The sequence below is a fragment of the Taudactylus pleione genome, unplaced genomic scaffold, assembly GCF_031769625.1.
Source record: "Taudactylus pleione unplaced genomic scaffold, aTauple2 ptg000003l, whole genome shotgun sequence".
In the NCBI taxonomy this organism is placed as follows: domain Eukaryota; kingdom Metazoa; phylum Chordata; class Amphibia; order Anura; family Myobatrachidae; genus Taudactylus; species Taudactylus pleione.
This window is the reverse complement of record NW_028284406.1, coordinates 3,327,359-3,350,672: the sequence shown is the minus strand read 5'-3', so window position 1 is coordinate 3,350,672 and position 23,314 is coordinate 3,327,359. Positions and strand designations below refer to the sequence as shown.

At 47.3% G+C, this 23,314-nt stretch overlaps 1 protein-coding gene across 1 annotated transcript in view; it reads right to left on the bottom strand.

Annotated features, from left to right (window-relative positions):
- Nucleotides 1-23,314, bottom strand: part of USP20 (ubiquitin specific peptidase 20) — a 52,750-nt gene that overhangs the window by 10,187 nt on the left and 19,249 nt on the right. The window contains exons 6-16 of the mRNA XM_088466584.1: nucleotides 20,941-21,037; nucleotides 13,372-13,441; nucleotides 13,169-13,282; nucleotides 11,425-11,503; nucleotides 10,851-11,202; nucleotides 10,296-10,433; nucleotides 8,461-8,573; nucleotides 7,596-7,768; nucleotides 6,541-6,635; nucleotides 3,018-3,051; nucleotides 2,881-2,926 (exon numbers count right to left, since the gene is read on the bottom strand). Coding sequence (XP_088322710.1) covers nucleotides 2,881-2,926; nucleotides 3,018-3,051; nucleotides 6,541-6,635; nucleotides 7,596-7,768; nucleotides 8,461-8,573; nucleotides 10,296-10,433; nucleotides 10,851-11,202; nucleotides 11,425-11,503; nucleotides 13,169-13,282; nucleotides 13,372-13,441; nucleotides 20,941-21,037 — 1,311 coding nt within the window. The remainder of the gene's footprint in view (nucleotides 1-2,880; nucleotides 2,927-3,017; nucleotides 3,052-6,540; nucleotides 6,636-7,595; nucleotides 7,769-8,460; nucleotides 8,574-10,295; nucleotides 10,434-10,850; nucleotides 11,203-11,424; nucleotides 11,504-13,168; nucleotides 13,283-13,371; nucleotides 13,442-20,940; nucleotides 21,038-23,314) is intronic.

Sequence of the window (23,314 nt, the reverse complement as noted above, 5' to 3'; positions counted from 1 at the left end):
AGTGAGTGCAGTACTATGACACGGTGTATGCATCAGGTTAGTCTGTGAATGGATGATGATGTAATGGAGTGAGTGCAGTACTATGACACAGTGTATCAGGTTAGTCTGTGAGTGGATGATGATGTAATGGAGGGAGTGCAGTACTATGACACGGTGTATGTATCAGGTTAGTCTGTGAATGGATGATGATGTAATGGAGGGAGTGCAGTACTATGACATGGTGTATGCATCAGGTTAGTCTGTGAGTGGATGAAGATGTAATGGAGTGAGTGCAGTACTATGACACAGTGTATGTATCAGGTTAGTCTGTGAATGGATGATGATGTAATGGAGTGAGTGCAGTACTATGACAAGGTGTATGTATCAGGTTAGTCTGTGAATGGATGATGATGTAATGGAGTGAGTGCAGTACTATGACACAGTGTATGTATCAGGTTAGTCTGTGAGTGGATGATGGTGTAATGGAGTGAGTGCAGTACTATGACACGGTATGTATCAGGTTAGTCTGTGAGTGGATGATGTAATGGAGTGAGTGCAGTACTATGACACAGTGTACGTATCAGGTTAGTCTGTGAATGGATGATGATGTAATGGAGTGAGTGCAGTACTATGACACGGTGTATGTATAAGGTGAGTCTGTGAGTGGATGATGTAATGGAGTGAGTGCAGTACTATGACACGGTGTATGTATCAGGTTAGTCTGTGTATGGATGATGATGCAATGGAGTGAGTGCAGTACTATGACACGGTATGTATCAGGTTAGTCTGTGAGTGGATGATGTAATGCAGTGAGTGCAGTACTATGACACAGTGTACGTATCAGGTTAGTCTGTGAATGGATGATGATGTAATGGAGTGAGTGCAGTACTATGACACGGTGTATGTATCAGGTTAGTCTGTGTATGGATGAAGATGTAATGGAGTGAGTGCAGTACTATGACACAGTGTATGTATCAGGTTAGTCTGTGTATGGATGATGATGTAATGGAGTGAGTGTAGTACTATGACACAGTATGTATCAGGTTAGTCTGTGAATGGATGATGATGTAATGGAGTGAGTGCAGTACTTTGACATGGTGTATGTATCAGGTTAGTCTGTGAATGGATGATGATGTAATGGAGTGAGTGCAGTACTATGACACGGTGTATGTATAAGGTTAGTCTGTGAGTGGATGATGATGTAATGGAGTGAGTGCAGTACTATGACACGGTGTATCTATCAAGTTAGTCTGTAAGTGGATGATGATGTAATGGAGTGAGTGCAGTACTATGACACGGTGTATGTATCAGGTTAGTCTGTGATTGGATAATGATGTAATGGAGTGAGTGCAGTACTATGACACAGTGTATGCATCAGGTTAGTCTGTGAATGGATAATGATGTAATGTAGTGAGTGCAGTACTTTGACACAGTGTATGTATCAGGTTAGTCTGTGAATGGATGATGATGTAATGGAGTGAGTGCAGTACTATGACACAGTGTATGCATCAGGTTAGTCTGTGAATGGATAATGATGTAATGGAGTGAGTGCAGTACTATGACACAGTGTATGTATCAGGTTAGTCTGTGAATGGATAATGATGTAATGGAGTGAGTGCAGTACCATGACACGGTGTATGTATTAGGTTAGTCTGTGAATGGATGATGATGTAATGGAGTGAGTGCAGTACTATGGCACAGTGTATGTATCAGGTTAGTCTGTGAGTGGATGATGTAATGGTGTGAGTGCAGTACTATGACACGGTGTATGTATTAGGTTAGTCTGTGAATGGATGATGATGTAATGGAGTGAGTGTAGTACTATGACACAGTGTATTTATCAGGTTAGTCTGTGAGTGGATGATGTAATAGAGTGAGTGCAGTACCATGACACAGTGTATGTATTAGGTTAGTCAGTGAATGGATGATGATGTAATGGAGTGAGTGTAGTACTATGACACGGTGTATGTATCAGGTTAGTCTGTGAGTGGATGATGTAATGGAGTGAGTGCAGTACTATGACACAGTGTATGTATCAGGTTAGTCTGTGAGTGGATGATGATGTAATGGAGTGAGTACAGTACTATGACACGGTGTATGTATCAGGTTAGTCTGTGAATGGATGATGATGTCATAGAGTGAGTGCAGTACTATGACACAGTGTATGTATCAGGTTAGTCTGTGAGTGGATGATGATGTAATGGAGGGAGTGCAGTACTATGACACAGTGTATGTATCAGGTTAGTCTGTGAATGGATAATGATGTAATGGAGTGAGTGCAGTACTATGACACAGTGTACGTATCAGGTTAGTCTGTGAATGGATGATGATGTAATGGAGTGAGTGCAGTACTATGACACGGTGTATGTATTAGGTTAGTCTGTGTATGGATGAAGATGTAATGGAGTGAGTGCAGTACTATGACACAGTCTATGTATCAGGTTAGTCTGTGAATGGATGATGATGTCATAGAGTGAGTGCAGTACTATGACACAGTGTATGTATCAGGTTAGTCTGTGAGTGGATGATGGTGTAATGGAGTGAGTGCAGTACTATGACACGGTGCATGTATCAGGTTAGTCTGAGTGGATGATGATGTAATGGAGTGAGTGCAGAACTATGACACGGTGTATGTATCAGGTTAGTCTGTGAATGGATGATGATGTAATGGAGTGAGTGCAGTACTATGACACAGTTTATGTATACCTGAATATGATGTGGTACTATACAAACCCAACATGTATATAATAGCACAGGGTGGAAAAGAGATATAAGTGGCCATTTCACCTCTGCTTTGAGCTTACATCTCTCCTTTTAATGAGTGTATAATAGAAGTACAATGTAATATATGCAGCAAAATCACTTAACGTGTTACAAAATGGCAGAACCTGAAGAACTTACCTCAGGTAACCGTAAAACTTTACAATATTTAACTCCATTTCGTAGCCTAAATAAAACGAAGAGCAGATAACAGTCTGTCATTTTCTAATATTATATGTGTAATATCATACACACAAACACATACATGTTACACTTACTTTTTACAACGCTCACAGCTGTACATGTTATCACCTAGGAAGACACAGACGAGGGAAGATACAATAAAATGTGTGTGTAAGGGCTGGATTGCTAAAGGTCATTTCCCATAATGCTAAACTAGTTGCTGCCTATAGCATGTGGCAGAGGATCCCGGAATAATGCAGGGTAGGTGCAGGGAATATTAATCGTGTGGAGATTTGTAATAACCAACCTGTCGTATACTGAGCAGCAAATTCCTCAAAGGATTTGTGTCCAATGTGCTGTGGAGTGTATAAATAAACTGGTATTTTGGTACTGTCATTTGCTGGGTCTCTAGGCCTCACCTTTCCATCTCTCCCCTTTATTACCCCCCTCCCCTATTCTCTCTCCCACTATGCTCCCTCTCCTTCCACTCTCTTTTCCTCCTATTCTCTGTCCCCTTCTCATCACCCCCCCCTTTATCTCGCTTTTCTTTTCCCCCTATTCTCTGTCCCCTTCTCTTCACCCCCCCCCTTATTCTCTTTTCTTTTCCCCAATGCTCTCTCCCTCTATTCTTTCTGTTCAATTCTTTTCTCCACCCCCATTCCCTCTCTCTCCACTCTCTCTCTTGCCCCCTTATTCTCTGTCCCTTCTGTTCTCCTCTCCCATTCTCTCTCTTTACTCCCCGGCCCAATTCACTCTCTCTCCACTCTTTCCCCCCCCCTATTCTCTATCCCTTTATTTTCTCTCTCCTCTCATTCTCTCGCTCTTTCCCCCATTCTCTTTCCATTTCTTTTCGCCCCCGCCATTCTCTCTCTCTCTCTCTATTCCGCCCTATGCTCTCTACTTTTATTCTTTCTGTTCCCTTCTTTTTTCAACCCCCATTCCCTCTCTTTTCTTTCACCCTTATTCTCTGTCCCCTTCTGTTCTCTCCCCCCATTCTCTCTCTTTACTCCCCCACCCAATTCTCTCTCTCTCTCCACTCTTTCTTCCCCCTTATTTTCTCTCTCCTCTCATTCTCTCGCTCTTTCCCCCCTATTCTCTTTCCACTTCTTTTCGCCCCCCCCATTCTCTCTCTCTCTCTCTCTATTCCGCCCTATGCTCCCTACCTTTATTCTTTCTGTTCCCTTCTTTTCTTAACCGCCATTCCCTCTCTCTACACTCTCTCTCTCACCCTTATTCTGTCCCCTTCTGTTCTCTCTCCCCTCATTCTCTCTCTTTTCCCCCCTATTTCTCTGTCCCCTTTTTCTCCCCCGCACAATTCCCTCTCTCTCCCTCGCCTATTCTCTGTCTCCTTCTTTTTTCTCTACTCCCATTCTCTCTTTTCCCCTTTTTCTCTGTCCCCTTCTCTTCACCCCCCCACCCCATTATCTCTCTTTTCTTTTCCCCCTATTCTCTGTCCCCTTCTCTTCACCCCCCCCATTATCTCTCTTTTCTTTTCCCCCAATGCTCTCTCCCTCTATTCTTTCTGTTCAATTCTTTTCTCCATCCCCATTCCCTCTCTCCACTCTCTCTCTTGCCCCCTTATTCTCTGTCCCCTTCTGTTCTCCTCACCCATTCTCTCTCTTTACTCCCCCGCCCAATTCACTCTCTCTCCACTCTTTATCCCCCCCTATTCTCTATCCCCTTATTTTCTCTCTCCTCTCATTCTCTCGCTCTCTCCCCCATTCTCTTTCCATTTCTTTTCGCCCCCCCATTCTCTCTCTCTTTCTATTCCGCCCTATGCTCTCTACCTTTATTCTTTCTGTTCCCTTCTTTTTTCAACCCCATTCCCTCTCTTCTCTTTCACCCTTATTCTCTGTCCCCTTCTGTTCTCTCCCCCATTATCTCTCTCTTTACTCCCCCACCCAATTCTCTCTCCACTCTCTTTCTTCCCCCTTATTTTCTCTCTCCTCTCATTCTCTCACTCTTTCCCTATTCTCTTTCCACTTCTTTTCGTCCCCCCCATTCTCTCTCTCTATCTATTCCGCCCTATGCTCCCTGCCTTTATTCTTTCTGTTCCCTTCTTTTCTTAACCGCCATTCCCTCTCTCTACACTCTCTCTCACCCTTATTCTGTCCCCTTCTGTTCTCTCTCCCCTCATTCTCTCTCTTTTCCCCCCTATTTCTCTGTCCCCTTTTTCTCCCCCGCACAATTCCCTCTCTCTCCCTCGCCTATTCTCTGTCTCCTTCTTTTTTCTCTACTCCCATTCTCTCTTTCCCCCTTTTTCTCTGTCCCCTTCTCTTCTCCCCCCCATTCTCTCTCTTTCTATTCCCCCCTATGCTCTCCCTCCCTCTATTCTTTCTGTCTCCTTCTTTTCTCTCTCCCTCCTGTTCTCTCTCTCCACTTTCTCGCTTTACCCCATATTATCTTTTCCATTTGTTTCTTTCCCCATTCTCTCTCTATTCCCCCCTATGCTCTCTCCCTCTATTGTTTCTGTCCAACTCTCTCTTTTCCCCCTATGCTCTCTCCCTCTATTCTTTCTGTCACATTCTTCCCCCATGCTCTCTCTATTCTTTGTCCTTCTTTTCTCTCTCCTCCACACTCTCTCTCTTTATCCCCTATTATCTGCTCCCTTCTTTTCTCCCCCCTATGCTCACTCTCCCTTTATTCACTCTGTCCCTTTATTTTCTCTCTCCCCCTCCATTGTCTCTCTTAACCCCCCTATGCTCTCTCTCCCTCCAATCTCTCAACCCCCTTCTTTTCTCTCTCTCTCCCCTTTTATTCTGCCCCCCACCCATTCGGCTCTAATTACAGATAACAAGAACTTATACAGAGCTTGTCTGTGTAGTATCAAAACAGACTTACAGGCTGCTCCGTGACACAGGCGGCCGGCTCAGGTCTCTGCTAGCGGAACCCTGTACTATTCTCTCTCTCGGTCTCGGAATCTAACTCTGTCCCTGATGCTGGGGCCGCACTTTGCGATACACACAGCGACAGCTGCTGCTACCCAGCCAACAAACAGTTGAGGCCTCAGGACGAATCTCTGGCCTCCTGCAATCTGTGACTCTCCCTGTGCATGCGGTAGACAGACATTTAGCAGGTTTATATTATAGACGTTAATAATAATTTGGAAAAACAGTATTTTTATTTTCTTCTTCATTGACGATAAGGGGCCTATATAACCCAATATTCTGTACATTTTACATCTAGATATAATTTTAATAAGCTGTATATAAATATATCTGAAAAATATGAGGCATTTAATGAAGATTAGTTTTGTTGTCAATGTCTTTTATTCTATTAGCCAGCAAAAATCGAAACAAAGAAATAGGCAGTACCTATATACAATGTAATTCTTCATCCTACTTTGTGACACAAGTCATATGTACGTCAATGTAGATAAGACATCTGGTTGGATGCAAACAATACTAAACTATGTTTTGACAGGTCCACCAGCCATGCGTCACTTTAGAGCAGACTTGTGGAGCAGTTAAAAAGTTATGTCACTCCTGTAACTACCTGTAACAATGCTTCTTCTCAACACTAAATCCAGAGGCGCCGAGTAGAATTTACCTACATAATAATAATGTCTTATAGTACACTTAAAGCTCTGTTGGTAAAAGTAAAACAAGTGCCCCTTACCTTTTAATTCGTCAGCCGCAAAGAAAGCAGCGAGGCAGTCCTCCAGCGTGACTACCGGACCCCAGAACCAGCTTGGGATGCAGGAGACCACAAACCTAGGTGAGAAGGTACCCAGACGTACAAGGAATGTCAGATCAAATGCACGCTATTATCAATATAGTAATTGACACTAAAGGAAGCATTGTGTGAAGGGGTAGAGTTACACAGGAGCACAACCTGTAGAGTTACACAGGAGCGGGGCCTGTAGAGTTACACAGGAACGCTGTCTGTAGAGTTACACAGGTGCGGGGCCTGTCGAGTTACACAGGAGCGGGGTCTGTCGCATTACACAGGAGCGAAGCCTGTAGAGCTACACAGGAGCAGGGCCTATAGAGTTACACAGGAGAGGGGCCTATAGAGTTACACAGGAGAGGGGCCTGTAGAGTTACACAGGAGCGGGGCCTGTAGAGTTACACAGGAGCGGGGCCTGTAGAGTTACACAGGAGCGGGGCCTGTAGAGTTACACAGGAGCAGGGCCTGTAGAGTTACACAGGAGCGGGGTCTGTAGAGTTACACAGGAGCACGGCCTGTAGAGTTACACAGGAGCGGGGCCTGTAGAGTTACACAGGAGCGGGGCCTGTAGAGTTACACAGGAGCGGGGCCTGTAGAGTTACACAGGAGAGCTGTCTGTAGAGTTACACAGGAGCAGGGCCTGTAGAGTTACACAGGAGCGGGGCCTGTAGCGTTACACAGGAGCGTGGCCTGTAGCGTTACACAGGAGCGGGGTCTGTAGAGTTACACAGGAGCGGGGCCTGTTGCTTTATATGTCATACCTACTAATGCATGATATTATAGTTCTCCATTACCTGACTCTCTGTGTACACCAATGGGGCGCAGGAGAAATATACGTGCGCCTAACAAGTGTGAAGCGATGCTCAATTCTGTCAGATTATAACTGATAAAGCACTGATTATAACTGAGACAAGGAACTGCTCGCTGTTTAAAGCAATAAAGTAAAATAAAACGACTGTAATCAGTGAGCTGGATAGTCAGGTTAAACTTGTTTCAGCAGGTACCTGCGGATATAGTCCATTAGGAAGGTCAGCCAGCCTTGGGAGTTGTAGTTGTCTACGCAGGTGCCTGGTTTGGAGAGCGCACTTTGATGAATGCTGGAGTGGAGCTTCGCCAGGTCCTCCTTCCCTGGGATTGGCAGTGACAGGTCCTGAAAAGTCTCAATGGTAGTGGACACCTGCCCCCCAAAAAAGATGTGGGTCACGTTGTATTAAAGTTACAATGTGGCAGCTCCAGATACTGATGTCCAAGGTTTGTGGATACCGATTATGCACATATTAGACCATAAAGCAAACATTTTGACTGACGGACCACGAATTGTGGATTTCCAAAATTAAACTTAAATTTAGGTAACAGGATCACTCGCCCATGTCTGCAGCAACCAATATGACAGCCTGACAGCCTGTATTACTGATTCTGAGTCTTTGCCGAACAGCTCATACAAACAGACAATACCAATAAAATGTTGACATAATGGGTTCGATTCAATTGAACGCGAATTAAATAGCGCCGGGACGGAGCTCCCGGAGCTATTCAATTCCGGGCGCTGTTAAGGATTCCTTCTCGCATCCCTCAGGGGTGCGAGCAGAAATCCGTCAAAAGTACAGGCGCGATGCTGTGTTCTGCCCTTAGCGCCACGGAAAAAGCATCGCGCCAGGAAGTTTAGTGGGAGAATGCCCGGTCTCGGGACTAAACACCATGTTTAAGGCGCGAGAACGGGCATTATCCGACCTAACAGCGCGCAGAATTGAATAGCTCCGGGAGCTCCGTCCTGTTGCTATTTAATTTGCGTCCAATTGAATCGAGCCAATTGTAACATTTGGTGCAGAAGTTAGAAATCCACCCCGGGTGCAGAAACAAGACACCTACCCTGTCGCATGTTAGACATTGCACCAAGCTTAGGATGGACCCATCGAAGACATCAGAGATCACGCTGCGATATTTGACCTCAGTCCGACGCTTCCCCCCGCTCGTGACTTGTGCTGCAAACCAAGTGGACAAGTCATTATTTCATAATGCTGCGCTATTCACGGCACCCTAAGCAATTAGAACGTATAGTGTGGATAATAGCAAAGCAAATGACTAAAGCTTAGAAAAAATGATGCATGAAGGTTTATATATATTTTTAGATGTACTCTGAAGTGCCTCTGAGGCTGTGTTAAAAAGTGTATTTAAAGGGACTCTAAACCTTATAGTTTTTATTTTCCATTTATATAGATTTAATAAATACAGAGCAAGGAGAGAGGGACGGTTTAAGCAGGAAGAATTAGTAGGACTCATTCATCTAGTACAGGGCAAATAACTGAAGTAGCAGGAAATTGCATTGCCGGAGAACTTAGTGACTTTGCAGCGAAACACAGACAGAGACTTGGTGAGGATATGCTGACCTGGGTGTTGAGGGGATAAAACTAAAGTGGAGACAAAGTGCAATTAGCCCTACAAGAAGCTATATGTAAGGAAGCATTACCATAGACCAGTGGTTCTCAAACTCGGCCCTCAGGGCCCCACACTGTTCACGTGTTCCAGGTCACCCAGCAGGTGCACAGGTGTCCTCATTACTCACTGACACATTTCCCAGGTCACCCAGCAGGGGGCACAGGTGTCCTCATTACTCACTGACACATTTCCCAGGTCACCCAGCAGGGGGCACAGGTGTACTCATTACTCACTGACACATTTCCCAGGTCACCCAGCAGGGGCACAGGTGTATTCATTACTTACTGACACATTTCCCAGGTCACCCAGCAGGAGCAAAGGTGTACTCATTACTCACTGACACATTTCCCAGTTCACCCAGCAGGTGCACAGGTGTACTCATTACTCAGCGACACATTTCCCAGGTCACCCAGCAGGTGCACAGGTGTACTCACTACTCACTGACACATTTCCCAGGTCACCCAGCAGGGGCACAGGTGTACTCATTACTCACTGACACATTTCCCAGGTCACCCAGCAGGTGCATAGGTGTACTCACTGCTCACTGACACATTTTAAAAGATCCACAGGTGGAGATAATGACTTCACTTGTGATTCTGCAAGGAGACCTGGAAAACATGGACTGTTTGGGGTCCTGAGGACCAAGTTTAAGAACCTGTGCCATAGACCCACGAGTTAGGTTACACACAAGGATAGTACGGCTAAACCCTAGTCGTGTAAAGTCTTTGAAAACCGACATATTTGTGAAAAAGAGTTTGAGTGAGGATAAGCAAAGAGTGCTCACCTATTCACTGCATGTCGCTAATGCCGAATTGTCTGTGGAAATAGGGCAGTCCCAGGAAAGATGAACAAATAGTGGATTCAATTGCAGAGTTTTTGAAGAGCTGCATCAAACAGCCCGCCATTAACCCATACAATGCCTCACCCTATTTGTGAGGGGCAGCACCAGAACTCTATGGTAAAAACATTATGGCAGGGAAAAGGGGTCCAGACTGACCAAGGGTAATAAAATATGACACTGGTCCCCTACAATGGGGTAACGGGAAAGGACAACTGCTCGAGACTTGTGCAAATAACTCGTTCGGGGAAATAAGAACAGGCCACCACTTTAGCGCTAATGAAAATTGCACAGCAACTAATCAGAAATTAGATGTTATCTGTCTAGTGTAAGCTAGACAGTGGAAGCCGGTGTCTGATTGGCTAATGATTCAGTGGAATATTTGTTGGTAATCCTAAACTTTGGCTCTTACGTTATTTTGACCACTTACCCTTTTTTAAGATATAGGAGTGTGCTGAGCGCAGGGGGCTAGAACGAGGTGGGCTGCTAGAAAGCTTAGGATGCGCGTCGGTAGGATGAGGGCTGCAAGGCCGAGAGGAGCAGTGCATGTAGGCTTCATTGTCTGGCTCTGGGTGGAAGAGAGAAGGAAAGTTAAGCAATCCAGTTGTTAGTGGGGTGTGAATTCACCTTATTTTCAATGTAACATATGGGTATATGTCATTTACAAAGACGGCCTTGTTTCTCTGGAATTTTTACATTTCATAGCGTTCCACCATATTGGATAATCTGCTGAGGTAAACAACACAACATCTATTGATTCGACTACAAAAGCGCCACCTAGTGGACAAACTGCTGTGTGCAGTGGCAGTGCCCCTGCCTGCCACGCATTAACAAGCTATACTTTCTGGAATGAAGCATCCCTCAGTTTTAAGAGTAAAAATGTTTTACAATAAGAGATCTAGAACTTTAGGAACTTATGAGTGCCCCACGTGAGATAAACCACGAGGAGGTATGTTTTCTAGCCACTGTTCTATGGCTGTCTCACCTGGTATCATTGCAGTATCTACATCGGCATCCTCGTCCGCCTGCTCGGAGCTGGTTCTGCGGTGGTGGTATGACAGTCGTCTTTCCTTCAGTTTTTCCTTCTCCGAAATGGACCTGCCGGCTTCTTCCCGGATCAACAGCTCCATCTCAGCCAGCGAGCCCACCCCTCCTCCCAAATCTCCATCACCCATTTCCCCACCGGATTCACATGACAGGAAGTCATCCTCTGTTGTGCCACGGTCAACCTCCCGCTGATCCTCCCTCTCTTCCTCTTCCTGGTTATATGTGGGTACGGGCTCCTTAAGCTCCTCGTGCAACTGGTCCATGAGACAACGGAGGAACTCCTGAGTGTCCTGTAAAATACAACCATGTAGACTAGATGCCCCGTTTCTTGGCATACAGGCCTCTCATGTCGACAGAAGTTCCTTAGTGCATTCGTGGGCCAGTGACGGTAGGGGAGGGACACAAACCTCAGGAATAGAATTGTCCAACAGTATCATATAACAATGAGCCACTGGATTTACAGTATAACTGTTCCTTCAAGTTAAATGTGAGACCAAAATGCTATGACTCACCTGTTGGGCATACCCCCGGAACAAGGGGTTAACCAGCTTGACTCCATGGGACAGGCTAGAGGGCACCACGTAACTAGGGCTGAGCATGAAATAAAGTTATTCCCAGGAAAATGTCACAAAGAAATGTACTTACACAGATCACCATCCTGATCATATTTTTTTCCAAAAACAAACAAAACAAAAATGTACTTAGTACTCACCAAGGAACACAAACACATTAGCCTGTAATGCCTGACACAATCGCAGAAGGGATGACGTTGGGTACAACGCATTTTACTTTAAAAACCAAAATAATATGCCCTCATAAGGCGATATATATTGAACCGCTTGCAGATGTGTCCAGCTCTGCGAGATTAGCATATGCGCTTGATTTACGCAAGGAGAACATAATAGTATTGGCGCCCGGTTTAAACTAGTCCAAAGAAGTAGCATTTGCGTCTGGTTCATGCCAGGAGGTAAGGATTGACAGTGTTAGTAATAGAGTTACAGTACCCAATTTGTACCCAATATAGTACTTTAAGGTAAGCCGGGTACACACTAGTCGATATGTCGTCTGATCCCGCGCATCATCTAGTGTGTACCCACTATGCGCCGGAGCGACCCAGCTGCCAACGCTGACCATTTCAATGGTGGCGGTGAAAGACATATTGGGCGGGCGGTCACCAGATCGTGCAGTGTGTACCGACCGTCCGATATGTCGTTCATCGTCACCAACGGCCGTTGCATTGTGGGGTCAGGTAATGTGTACCCGGCAGTAGTGTTATATACAAAAGACAGCCATGTCTGTGTCTGGGTTAGTGTTAGTAATAAATACTAGTCACTTTAACCATGTAAAACACAAATAAATAGAGACGCAAACACAGAATAAATATGCAACTTGATGGGAAAAGGCTTTCCTGCTGCGCAGTGGGAGGGATCAAAACACACCCAACCAATCAGAAGTGGCTGCTGATCGCCATCACCGACAGTGCGTATTTTAAACCAGGGGTGAGGAACCGCTAACAGACACATATAGATCTTTGTTGTGGTATCGCTAAGTCACATTTGTGTAATAGCTGTTTTAGGACTAATGGCCTGATTCAGAGGCGTGCCTTTTTCTTTTAAAATTCCGGCCTCCAGGCCGCTCGCACAGCTGTTGGTAACCACCCACTGCTTGTGCGAGCAGCCTGGCGATTGTCGCGATTATCGCGACCATAAGCATTGCGAGGAGACCCTAGGCCCTAGGGCCTAGGGTCTCAGCACTCGCAATGTCAAGTGGACTTCCTGCTCTAATAGAGCAGGAAGTCCATTACTGACATCACGAGTGACGTCGGTAGGGCCGCCCACAAACGGCAGGCGTTCCTTTGGGAATGCCTCCGTTTGTACAGCCACCCCCTCCCCCTACAAAACTGGGCGAGCTATCGATCAACATCGCCGGCCGCCCCGTTTTGTTGCAAGCCCCGGAGCGAGTGATTTCTCACTCGCTACGGGGCTTGTGCACACGCGTGCGCATTGGCCCACCATCGACCCGCTCGCGAGCGGGTCTGAATCAGGCCCTAAGTCTGCACTCCCCCTCCCTCACAAGTTCCACTTCTCTAAGCATAATTCGCAAAAAGGGTCCAATTCAGCATAAGGATGAACGCAAAAGACTGTTTGGCGTGCACGAGCAGTACGAAAGAGCGTATTTATCCAAGAAAGTACAGTTACGTCCAACTTTACACCAGTCCCCCAATGTCTCTAAGGAAGGGAAGAGAATGTCGCTCACCGTTTCTTGTGCCATAACTCGGAGACCAGCTTCTGGTAACTCTTGCACAGCGCCGGCTTCTTGTCTGTCCGCACTAGGCCACTGCATTCTAGGAAGAATTGCGTCAGCGGAGGGCTGGCGGGAGGAATGGGGTATATTAAGCTACGCTGAGCGACTTGCTGAATCGCAACTGATATCACTGCATGGAGAAGACGGGTTCTCACCAGTTAGAGAGGGCCTGCAGAGCCGCGTTCATGTAACACGAATTGCCGATGTTCTTCATTCCTGTAAGGCCTGGGAAGGAGAAGAGAGTCAGCTAAGTCTGTTCCAAATAAATAGGTGGTCAATGGATGGCTGTACATAAAAAAAATAACAAAAGTCATAAAAATTTATATTTATTCATATAAATTCAGGAAAAATAAAATAAAAAACTTGGTTTTTAGTGCTTTTCAGGTATATGTGGTGGGCAGCCCAAGGCCCTAGATGACCCAGGGATCCCAGTCACTCCCTGCCAGCTGCAGTCACTGGGTGCCCCATGGAGCCCATTCCAAGGTGGGAATGTGTATGCAGCAGGGAGGAGTACTGACCATGGTGCCTCCTCAGTCTGCTTCAGGAATCCCAAAAACAAGGCAAAAAGTAATACACTTTGAAAGAAAAAATAGTGGCGATCATAGGCAGCCTAACACCTATCGTCCAACTCCAGCTGGCACTGTACAAACCAAAGCGAGGAGGAGTAGGAGCCTGAGCTTTTGCAGGTAATGTAAACGCGTCCAAGATCCTGTTACCGTGCGCCACAACCCAGTGTTACCATGTCCCCCGAATTGGATGGAAGACAAATACAGAAAAACATAACAATTAGGGGGAATTCACTTCTCTTCGCGGAGATGTAGCTCCTGGTTAAGTGCCCGGAGCTATTTACTTTACTTGCTTGTGCTGTAAACCCGCAACTAGTGGATTTCTGCTGGCACCCTGAGGTAAACTAGTGGATTTCTGCTGGCACCCTGAGGTAAACTAGTGGATTTCTGCTGGCACCCTGAGGTAAACTAGTGGATTTCTGCTGGCACCCTGAGGTAAACTAGTGCATTTCTGCTGGCACCCTGAGGTAAACTAGTGGATTTCTGCTGGCACCCTGAGGTAAACTAGTGGATTTCTGCTGGCACCCTGAGGTAAACTAGTGGATTTCTGCTGGCACCCTGAGGTAAACTAGTTCATTTCTGCTGGCACCCTGAGGTAAACTAGTGGATTTCTGCTGGCACCCTGAGGTAAACTAGTGGATTTCTGCTGGCACCCTGAGGTAAACTAGTGGATTTCTGCTGGCACCCTGAGGTAAACTAGTGAATTTCTGCTGGCACCCTGAGGTAAACTAGTGGATTTCTGCTGGCAACCTGAGGTAAACTAGTCCATTTCTGCTGGCACCCTGAGGTAAACTAGTGCATTTCTGCTGGCACCCTGAGGTAAACTAGTGCATTTCTGCTGGCACCCTGAGGTAAATTAGTGGATTTCTGCTGGCACCCTGAGGTAAACTAGTGCATTTTTGCTGGCAACCTGAGGTAAACTAGTGGATTTCTGCTGGCACCCTGAGGTAAACTAGTGGATTTCTGCTGGCACCCTGAGGTAAACTAGTGCATTTCTGCTGGCACCCTGAGGTAAACTAGTGCATTTCTGCTGGCACCCTGAGGTAAACTAGTGGATTTCTGCTGGCACCCTGAGGTAAACTAGTGCATTTCTGCTGGCACCCTGAGGTAAACTAGTGCATTTCTGCTGGCACCCTGAGGTAAACTAGTGGATTTCTGCTGGCACCCTGAGGTAAACTAGTGCATTTCTGCTGGCACCCTGAGGTAAACTAGTGCATTTCTGCTGGCACCCTGAGGTAAACTAGTGGATTTCTGCTGGCACCCTGAGGTAAACTAGTGCATTTCTGCTGGCACCCTGAGGTAAACTAGTGGATTTCTGCTGGCACCCTGAGGTAAACTAGTGGATTTCTGCTGGCACCCTGAGGTAAACTAGTGAATTTCTGCTGGCACCCTGAGGTAAACTAGTGGATTTCTGCTGGCAACCTGAGGGTAAACTAGTGCATTTCTGCTGGCACCCTGAGGTAAACTAGTCCATTTCTGCTGGCACCCTGAGGTAAACTAGTCCATTTCTGCTGGCACCCTGAGGTAAACTAGTGCATTTCTGCTGGCACCCTGAGGTAAACTAGTGGATTTCTGCTGGCACCCTGAGGTAAACTAGTGCATTTCTGCTGGCACCCTGAGGTAAACTAGTGGATTTCTGCTGGCACCCTGAGGTAAACTAGTGCATTTCTGCTGGCACCCTGAGGTAAACTAGTGCATTTCTGCTGGCACCCTGAGGTAAACTAGTGGATTTCTGCTGGCACCCTGAGGTAAACTAGTGCATTTCTGCTATCACCCTGAGGTAAACTAGTGGATTTCTGCTGGCACCCTGAGGTAAACTAGTGCATTTCTGCTGGCACCCTGAGGTAAACTAGTGGATTTCTGCTGGCACCCTGAGGTAAACTAGTGCATTTCTGCTGGCACCCTGAGGTAAACTAGTGGATTTCTGCTGGCACCCTGAGGTAAACTAGTGCATTTCTGCTGGCACCCTGAGGTAAACTAGTGGATTTCTGCTGGCACCCTGAGGTAAACTAGTGCATTTCTGCTGGCACCCTGAGGTAAACTAGTGGATTTCTGCTGGCACCCTGAGGTAAACTAGTGCATTTCTGCTGGCACCCTGAGGTAAACTAGTGGATTTCTGCTGGCACCCTGAGGTAAACTAGTGCATTTTTGCTGGCAACCTGAGGTAAACTAGTGGATTTCTGCTGGCACCCTGAGGTAAACTAGTGCATTTCTGCTGGCACCCTGAGGTAAACTAGTGCATTTCTGCTGGCACCCTGAGGTAAACTAGTGCATTTCTGCTGGCACCCTGAGGTAAACTAGTGGATTTCTGCTGGCACCCTGAGGTAAACTAGTGCATTTCTGCTGGCACCCTGAGGTAAACTAGTGCATTTCTGCTGGCACCCTGAGGTAAACTAGTGGATTTCTGCTGGCACCCTGAGGTAAACTAGTGCATTTCTGCTGGCACCCTGAGGTAAACTAGTGGATTTCTGCTGGCACCCTGAGGTAAACTAGTGCATTTCTGCTGGCACCCTGAGGTAAACTAGTGAATTTCTGCTGGCACCCTGAGGTAAACTAGTGGATTTCTGCTGGCAACCTGAGGGTAAACTAGTGCATTTCTGCTGGCACCCTGAGGTAAACTAGTCCATTTCTGCTGGCACCCTGAGGTAAACTAGTCCATTTCTGCTGGCACCCTGAGGTAAACTAGTGCATTTCTGCTGGCACCCTGAGGTAAACTAGTGGATTTCTGCTGGCACCCTGAGGTAAACTAGTGCATTTCTGCTGGCACCCTGAGGTAAACTAGTGCATTTCTGCTGGCACCCTGAGGTAAACTAGTGGATTTCTGCTGGCACCCTGAGGTAAACTAGTGCATTTCTGCTATCACCCTGAGGTAAACTAGTGGATTTCTGCTGGCACCCTGAGGTAAACTAGTGCATTTCTGCTGGCACCCTGAGGTAAACTAGTGCATTTCTGCTGGCACCCTGAGGTAAACTAGTGCATTTCTGCTGGCACCCTGAGGTAAACTAGTGGATTTCTGCTGGCACCCTGAGGTAAACTAGTGCATTTCTGCTGGCACCCTGAGGTAAACTAGTGGATTTCTGCTGGCACCCTGAGGTAAACTAGTGCATTTTCTGCTGGCACCCTGAGGTAAACTAGTGGATTTCTGCTGGCACCCTGAGGTAAACTAGTGCATTTCTGCTGGCACCCTGAGGTAAACTAGTGCATTTCTGCTGGCACCCTGAGGTAAACTAGTGGATTTCTGCTGGCACCCTGAGGTAAACTAGTGCATTTCTGCTGGCACCCTGAGGTAAACTAGTGGATTTCTGCTGGCACCCTGAGGTAAACTAGTGCATTTCTGCTGGCACCCTGAGGTAAACTAGTGGATTTCTGCTGGCACCCTGAGGTAAACTAGTGGATTTCTGCTGGCACCCTGAGGTAAACTAGTGAATTTCTGCTGGCACCCTGAGGTAAACTAGTGCATTTCTGCTGGCACCCTGAGGTAAACTAGTGGATTTCTGCTGGCACCCTGAGGTAAACTAGTGCATTTCTGCTGGCACCCTGAGGTAAACTAGTGCATTTCTGCTGGCACCCTGAGGTAAACTAGTGCATTTCTGCTGGCACCCTGAGGTAAACTAGTGCATTTCTGCTGGCACCCTGAGGTAAACTACTGGATTTCTGCTGGCACCCTGAGGTAAACTAGTGCATTTCTGCTGGCACCCTGAGGTAAACGAGTGGATTTCTGCTGGCACCCTGAGGTAAACTAGTGCATTTCTGCTGGCAACCTGAGGTAAACTAGTGCATTTCTGCTGGCACCCTGAGGTAAACTAGTGCATTTCTGCTGGCACCCTGAGGTAAACTAGTGCATTTCTGCTGGCACCCTGAGGTAAACTAGTGCATTTCTGCTGGCACCCTGAGGTAAACTAGTGGATTTCTGCTGGCACCCTGAGGTAAACTAGTGCATTTCTGCTGGCACCCTGAGGTAAACTAGTGGATTTCTGCTGGCACCCTGAGGTAAACTAGTGCATTTCTGCTGGCACCCTGAGGTAAACTAGTGGATTTCTGCTGGCACCCTGAGGTAAACTAGTGGATTTCTGCTGGCACCCTGAGGTAAACTAGTGAATTTCTGCTGGCACCCTGAGGTAAACTAGTGCATTTCTGCTGGCACCCTGAGGTAAACTAGTGGATTTCTGCTGGCACCCTGAGGTAAACTAGTGCATTTCTGCTGGCACCCTGAGGTAAACTAGTGCATTTCTGCTGGCACCCTGAGGTAAACTAGTGGATTTCTGCTGGCACCCTGAGGTAAACTAGTGCATTTCTGCTGGCACCCTGAGGTAAACTAGTGCATTTCTGCTGGCACCCTGAGGTAAACTAGTGGATTTCTGCTGGCACCCTGAGGTAAACTAGTGCATTTCTGCTGGCAACCTGAGGTAAACTAGTGCATTTCTGCTGGCACCCTGAGGTAAACTAGTGCCTCGGGGCAAGTGGCGGTGTTACCATATGCAGCAACAGCATTGCACCTGGCACTTAACTAGGGAGATGCAGTTCAATACGACTAAGCCCCGGGCATTGGGTGCATCTACCATATTAAGTGCCGGACGCGATGCAGTCACCTGAATAGCTCTGGGCTCCTAACCCGGGAGCTACATCTCCGCAGCGAGAATTAAATTCCCCCTTAGAGGCTAAAGCAGAGAGCTGAACGCAAGGCGGCTGTGATTGCTCCCGCACTATGTGCATGGCGCTAAATGCGTATTTACGCTGTGTTCTACGCGTCTCTGCAGCCGGAACGCTCCAATCTGTACACCTGGCTTGTTACCCGTCATCATTACCATTAGTGCGTCCTTGCTCCAGCCCTGTCCTCCGTTCAATAGATACACTGATAACAGGCGTATATAGGCATCCGGCCACCTCGCTGCAATTCCTGCCAACACCCTCTCACTGAGCATTGCCTAGGCGACAACGCTCTATTACAGCCCAGCTACACCCCTGAGGCTGCAGGTAGGGAGGCGAATGAATCGCGTTTAACTCTGCATCGTCCTTACTGGCGCACAGTGCGCAACTCACACAAATTACACACCGCTAACGGACATACGTTTTACTCTTCATCAGCCCCTTTGTAATTCAAATACCACTAATTGTTGCTTTCCTCTACCTGCGGGGCCATTTCAATAATCTGTGTTTACTGGTTCACCCATTGCATGTTATAGCTGCTGATCTTCCTGCCCATATCCCCAACGCCTGCACCCCCGAAACAAGCTCTCACGTCAGGGCTGCTGTAAAACAATTCAAATCTCAGATTTTTTTTTTTATATTATGACGGTGCAGGAGCTGTTAGTGGGTACAATTCAGGGGCGTATCAATAACGGGTGCAGGGTGTGCGGTGCACCACTAGTTCCCGGGTCCAGCTGCGTCAGTCGGCTGCCAGGGTGAAAGGAGGGGGCCCGTGACGGGGGATGCACACAGGCCCCCTCCTCTCTAAAGATGCCCCTGGTACAATTAGTGGCTACACAAGAATACTGATTGAACCGGCACTGCTTATAAAGGGCACTGACAGTAATGGGCACTAAAAACACCACATCAACACACACATACATAGAAAATAAGAACAGAACATGATAGAACATGATATTAATTTCCATCTTACTTAGGTGCAAAAGTAATGAAATGTAGTCTCTTAAGCAGGGTACACATCTCTACAATCGTCGGGACAGTTCTTGATGCTGCTCCACAGCCGATGCCCAATATAGCTGCAGATAGATTGGTGCATCGTGCTGTGTGTACACTTGCTGTACGGGCCTGCGGTGATTGACAGCTCAACTGGGCGGGCGCATGTAAATGCCCGCCCAGTTGTGACGTCAGTCACGATGAACCAGGCAGTCTGTATGCAGAACATATGTTCCGCGCAGTCTGCAGATATATTGTTTAGGTGTGTCCCCTGGAAAAACTGGTTGTATCTGCAGATTGTGTTTCCTGTGCAGTTTAATTTATTCATCAGATTCGATGGCACAATATCGGACACAATGTGGAGTGTGTAGGCATTGCCGTTCTGTCCGATGCTTCTGCCGATGCTACTCCAGCAGTGTGTACGCAGTATTCTCAGCAGATGGTGGTGGCTGGTCTCCAACAATGGTTTGGACAGATGAGGCTCGCGGATCGGAAGTTAGATTGTAAAGGCGTGTACGCACAAATCGGAACCTTGTTTACTCTGGCAGGGACTGGGGCTGATAAGCAGCCCTGACAGTTCCCCTGCGCGCGTGGGCCCACAAAAGGGGCTTGATCTCACCACAAAAGGGGCGTGGCCTTGCCTCACGTGGGCCTGACCTCGCGGCACGACCCAGTCTTTCAGTAACCCCAGGCCGAGCAGAGCGCCAGGAGGCGGAACTGCTCGGCCCGAGGTTTGACGTCGGACCGGCCCATCTTGCCATCGGCCCTTCTGGCATTTTGGCTGTCCGCCCCTGCTCCCCATCATAAGTGTAATCAAAAGTAAAATCGCATCGAAAGTGTGACTGTACAAGTGTGTACCTGGCTTTAGACTGGGAAACCAATCAGCTCCGGGGGAATTAGTATGAAACATTTTACATGCTTCTGATTGGTCTAGCCATTTAGACTGAGAGTCGTGAAAACACCCCATGTCATTTACTGAGCAGCAGGTGTGTTTTACCCTGTAATAAATAAATACCAATTGAAAATGCACAAACTCCTAAACCCATTCATTCAAATGTCATTAATATCCATTTTAGGATCACAGTTACCTGTAGTCTGCCTCAATAAGCTTTTCAGATGCACAAAATATCATGGAGTACATTTATGAAAACTGGTGTAAGGAAATAGCTAGTTACCAAATAGTGACTAGTCAGAATTATGGTGGGAGGGCTTAGAAAGGGGGGTGGGCTCAGCTTCAATAATATTCTATTTAGCCTCCACTCTAATCCCATAGTCTGCAATGTCCCCCAGATCGGACGAAAGAGGAAACATGACAGACAGGTGTCCAATCAGGTGCTGCTATCACAGACCCCACCCATCTGTAAATGATGTAAGCACCAATGACTGGAGAGTACAAACTGGCTCAGTAACAGTGAGTGACTCAAGGGTGGACGATTCTGCCGCCCTGCTGGCCAGCAAACAGATGGAAATGGCATGTGCTAGATCAGCAGCCTCTAATCCTACAGGTGGAGCACTTACCTCGGGGCTTCAGGTCATCCTCATCACTCTCTGACTCTCCGTCATCAGCCACTGCGATGGGGACAGACTTCAGTGGGTGAGGGGTAGCTGGCACGTCCTGTAGAAGGAGACAGACAGAAGGTAAAGGTACAGACGGCATGGACAATATACCGGCGCTGTGGCATCTTACTTATCATAGACAATACACTGTGCCACATACCACGGGCAGAGGTATCAATGTTCTGTACACATAAACGTAGCAGCATGTTCAGTTCGGGCGATATCTCTGTATTATTGATATCAATTACATGTATATGATAAGGGAAAGCATTTAGCCAAGTCATATATGTGACGATGATCATAATACTAAAAGTAATATAATATATGATCAGTTTTTAGAAAACTTTAACCCTCATGTCACGCCGACCAATGCTGTACTGTCCCAGTGAGCAGGGTGCTGGAGATGGTGCCTGCCCATTGCCAGAGGGACAATGAGTCTCATTCAGACCCGCTCGCAAGCGGGTCGAGGGTTGAGCATTGCGCACGCGCGGCGTGTGCAAGCCCCTTAGCGAGTGAGAAATTCACTCGCTCCGAGGCTCGCTACAAACGGGGCGGCTGTCGATGTTGATCGACAGCTCGCCCCGTTTTGTAGGCGGGGTGTGGGGGTGGCTGTACAAACGGATGCGTTCCTGAAGGAATGCCTGCCGTTTGTGGGCGGCCCTACTGACATCACCAGTGATGTCACTAGTGAGCTTCCGGCTCTATTAGAGCCGGAAGCTCACTGGGGCTTGCGGCAGACGAGACCCTACCACAATTGTCTCGTCGCAAGCCTGATGGTAGCGACCATCACCTGGCCGCTCGCAAAAGCTGTGGGTGGTCACCCACAGCTTAGTGAGCGGCCAGGAGGCCGGCTTTTAAAAGAGAAACGTCCGCCCTCATTCAGAGCGAGCGCTCGCTTTTTGCGAGTGGCTCTGAATGAGGTCCAATGTGTGTACCCAGACTGCAGATGCGACGGTACGATATAGCTCGGGTAATCCGTACACACTGCATGATCCAATGTCCAACCACCCGATACATCGTTCGCTTGCACCATTCGCCTTCCTGGCGACGGCAGCTGGATAGCTCCATGGGCCGTGCATGCACGGCCGATGGAACGACCCAGATGTCACTGCGTGGGAGCGCTCATAGTGCATACACACTAGACGATCCGGACGATATATATCGGTCCAATTTGCCATATCGCCTGAGAAATCGTCTAGTGTGTACCCAGGCTTTCAGCTGTAATGCTCAATGTTACAGTTGGAAAACCAACATGAAACTATTATACTATGTATGTGGACCAATCAGGGCCTGGAGAAGTATTCAACTGATTCTGATAAGGGCAGAATCCCAGCCACACTTTCAGCCTCCATGTACAGGTGTTTCCTCATACATGTAGCATCTATGTGCCACACGGAGAGAGACGCCCAGAGCAGCTGAGACGCTATGAAAGAAGTAGCGTACCGTATATTTCTTTATATTTTGCGTATTATGGTCCTGTTTCATGGCTGTACGCTAATGCAAACGCATTTGTGAATTCTGCTGCTTTAGCAGTTACTAAAATATACTAATGCATCAGCCGGCAGAATTCGTATTGAGACGCCCACTGGAGCCCCTCACAGCTGCTCGCAACTCCCTACACATATGCAGCATTGGACGCAGATCCCGAAAACATCGACTCCTCGAGTGAGTCTATGGTCACTCAGAATGAGCCCGATAACTGAGGCGCCGGAGCTTTGTTCTCTGCGTGCTCGATCGCAGACGCTGGCTAGTACACGCCCAGGTAATGGCCTCGACACACCGCGTTTTGTCCAGAACTCCTCGTTGCCACCCACAGAACAGTCTCTACCTGTCAATCAATTGCGAGTGAATCCTCACAGCGAGCTCGATTGGAATTCATTTGCTGTGCGTGTGCAATCGGCTGTGACACATGCGTGAACCACCGATAATCGCTTAAACGGTGTTAAAAATCGCCATAGCGTTCATCTGTGAATCAGACCCAATATTCATTACAGAATCAATGAAAAGACGCACACAATGTACTGGGGACACCAGGCTGCGACTTTAACCGATCAATAATCAGTTTCACAAACGTTCGAAGTTGCAGATGAAGCACAACGGAACTTGGCGCGGGGAAAATCCGCGGCCGCGCGTTTCTGACATTTTTACACAGATTCAGATATACAAATGTCACATATCACAGGGGTCTGAGTACACAAGCAAAATAGTTTTGTCGCTTCCAGTGGTTGTACGTATTTGTGTGTAAAGAACATGTCACATGGGACTGGCATGCCGAGAGGGGCTAATTGGCGCCACCTGACCAACAGTGTACGAGGACACATATTAGTATTAGTCT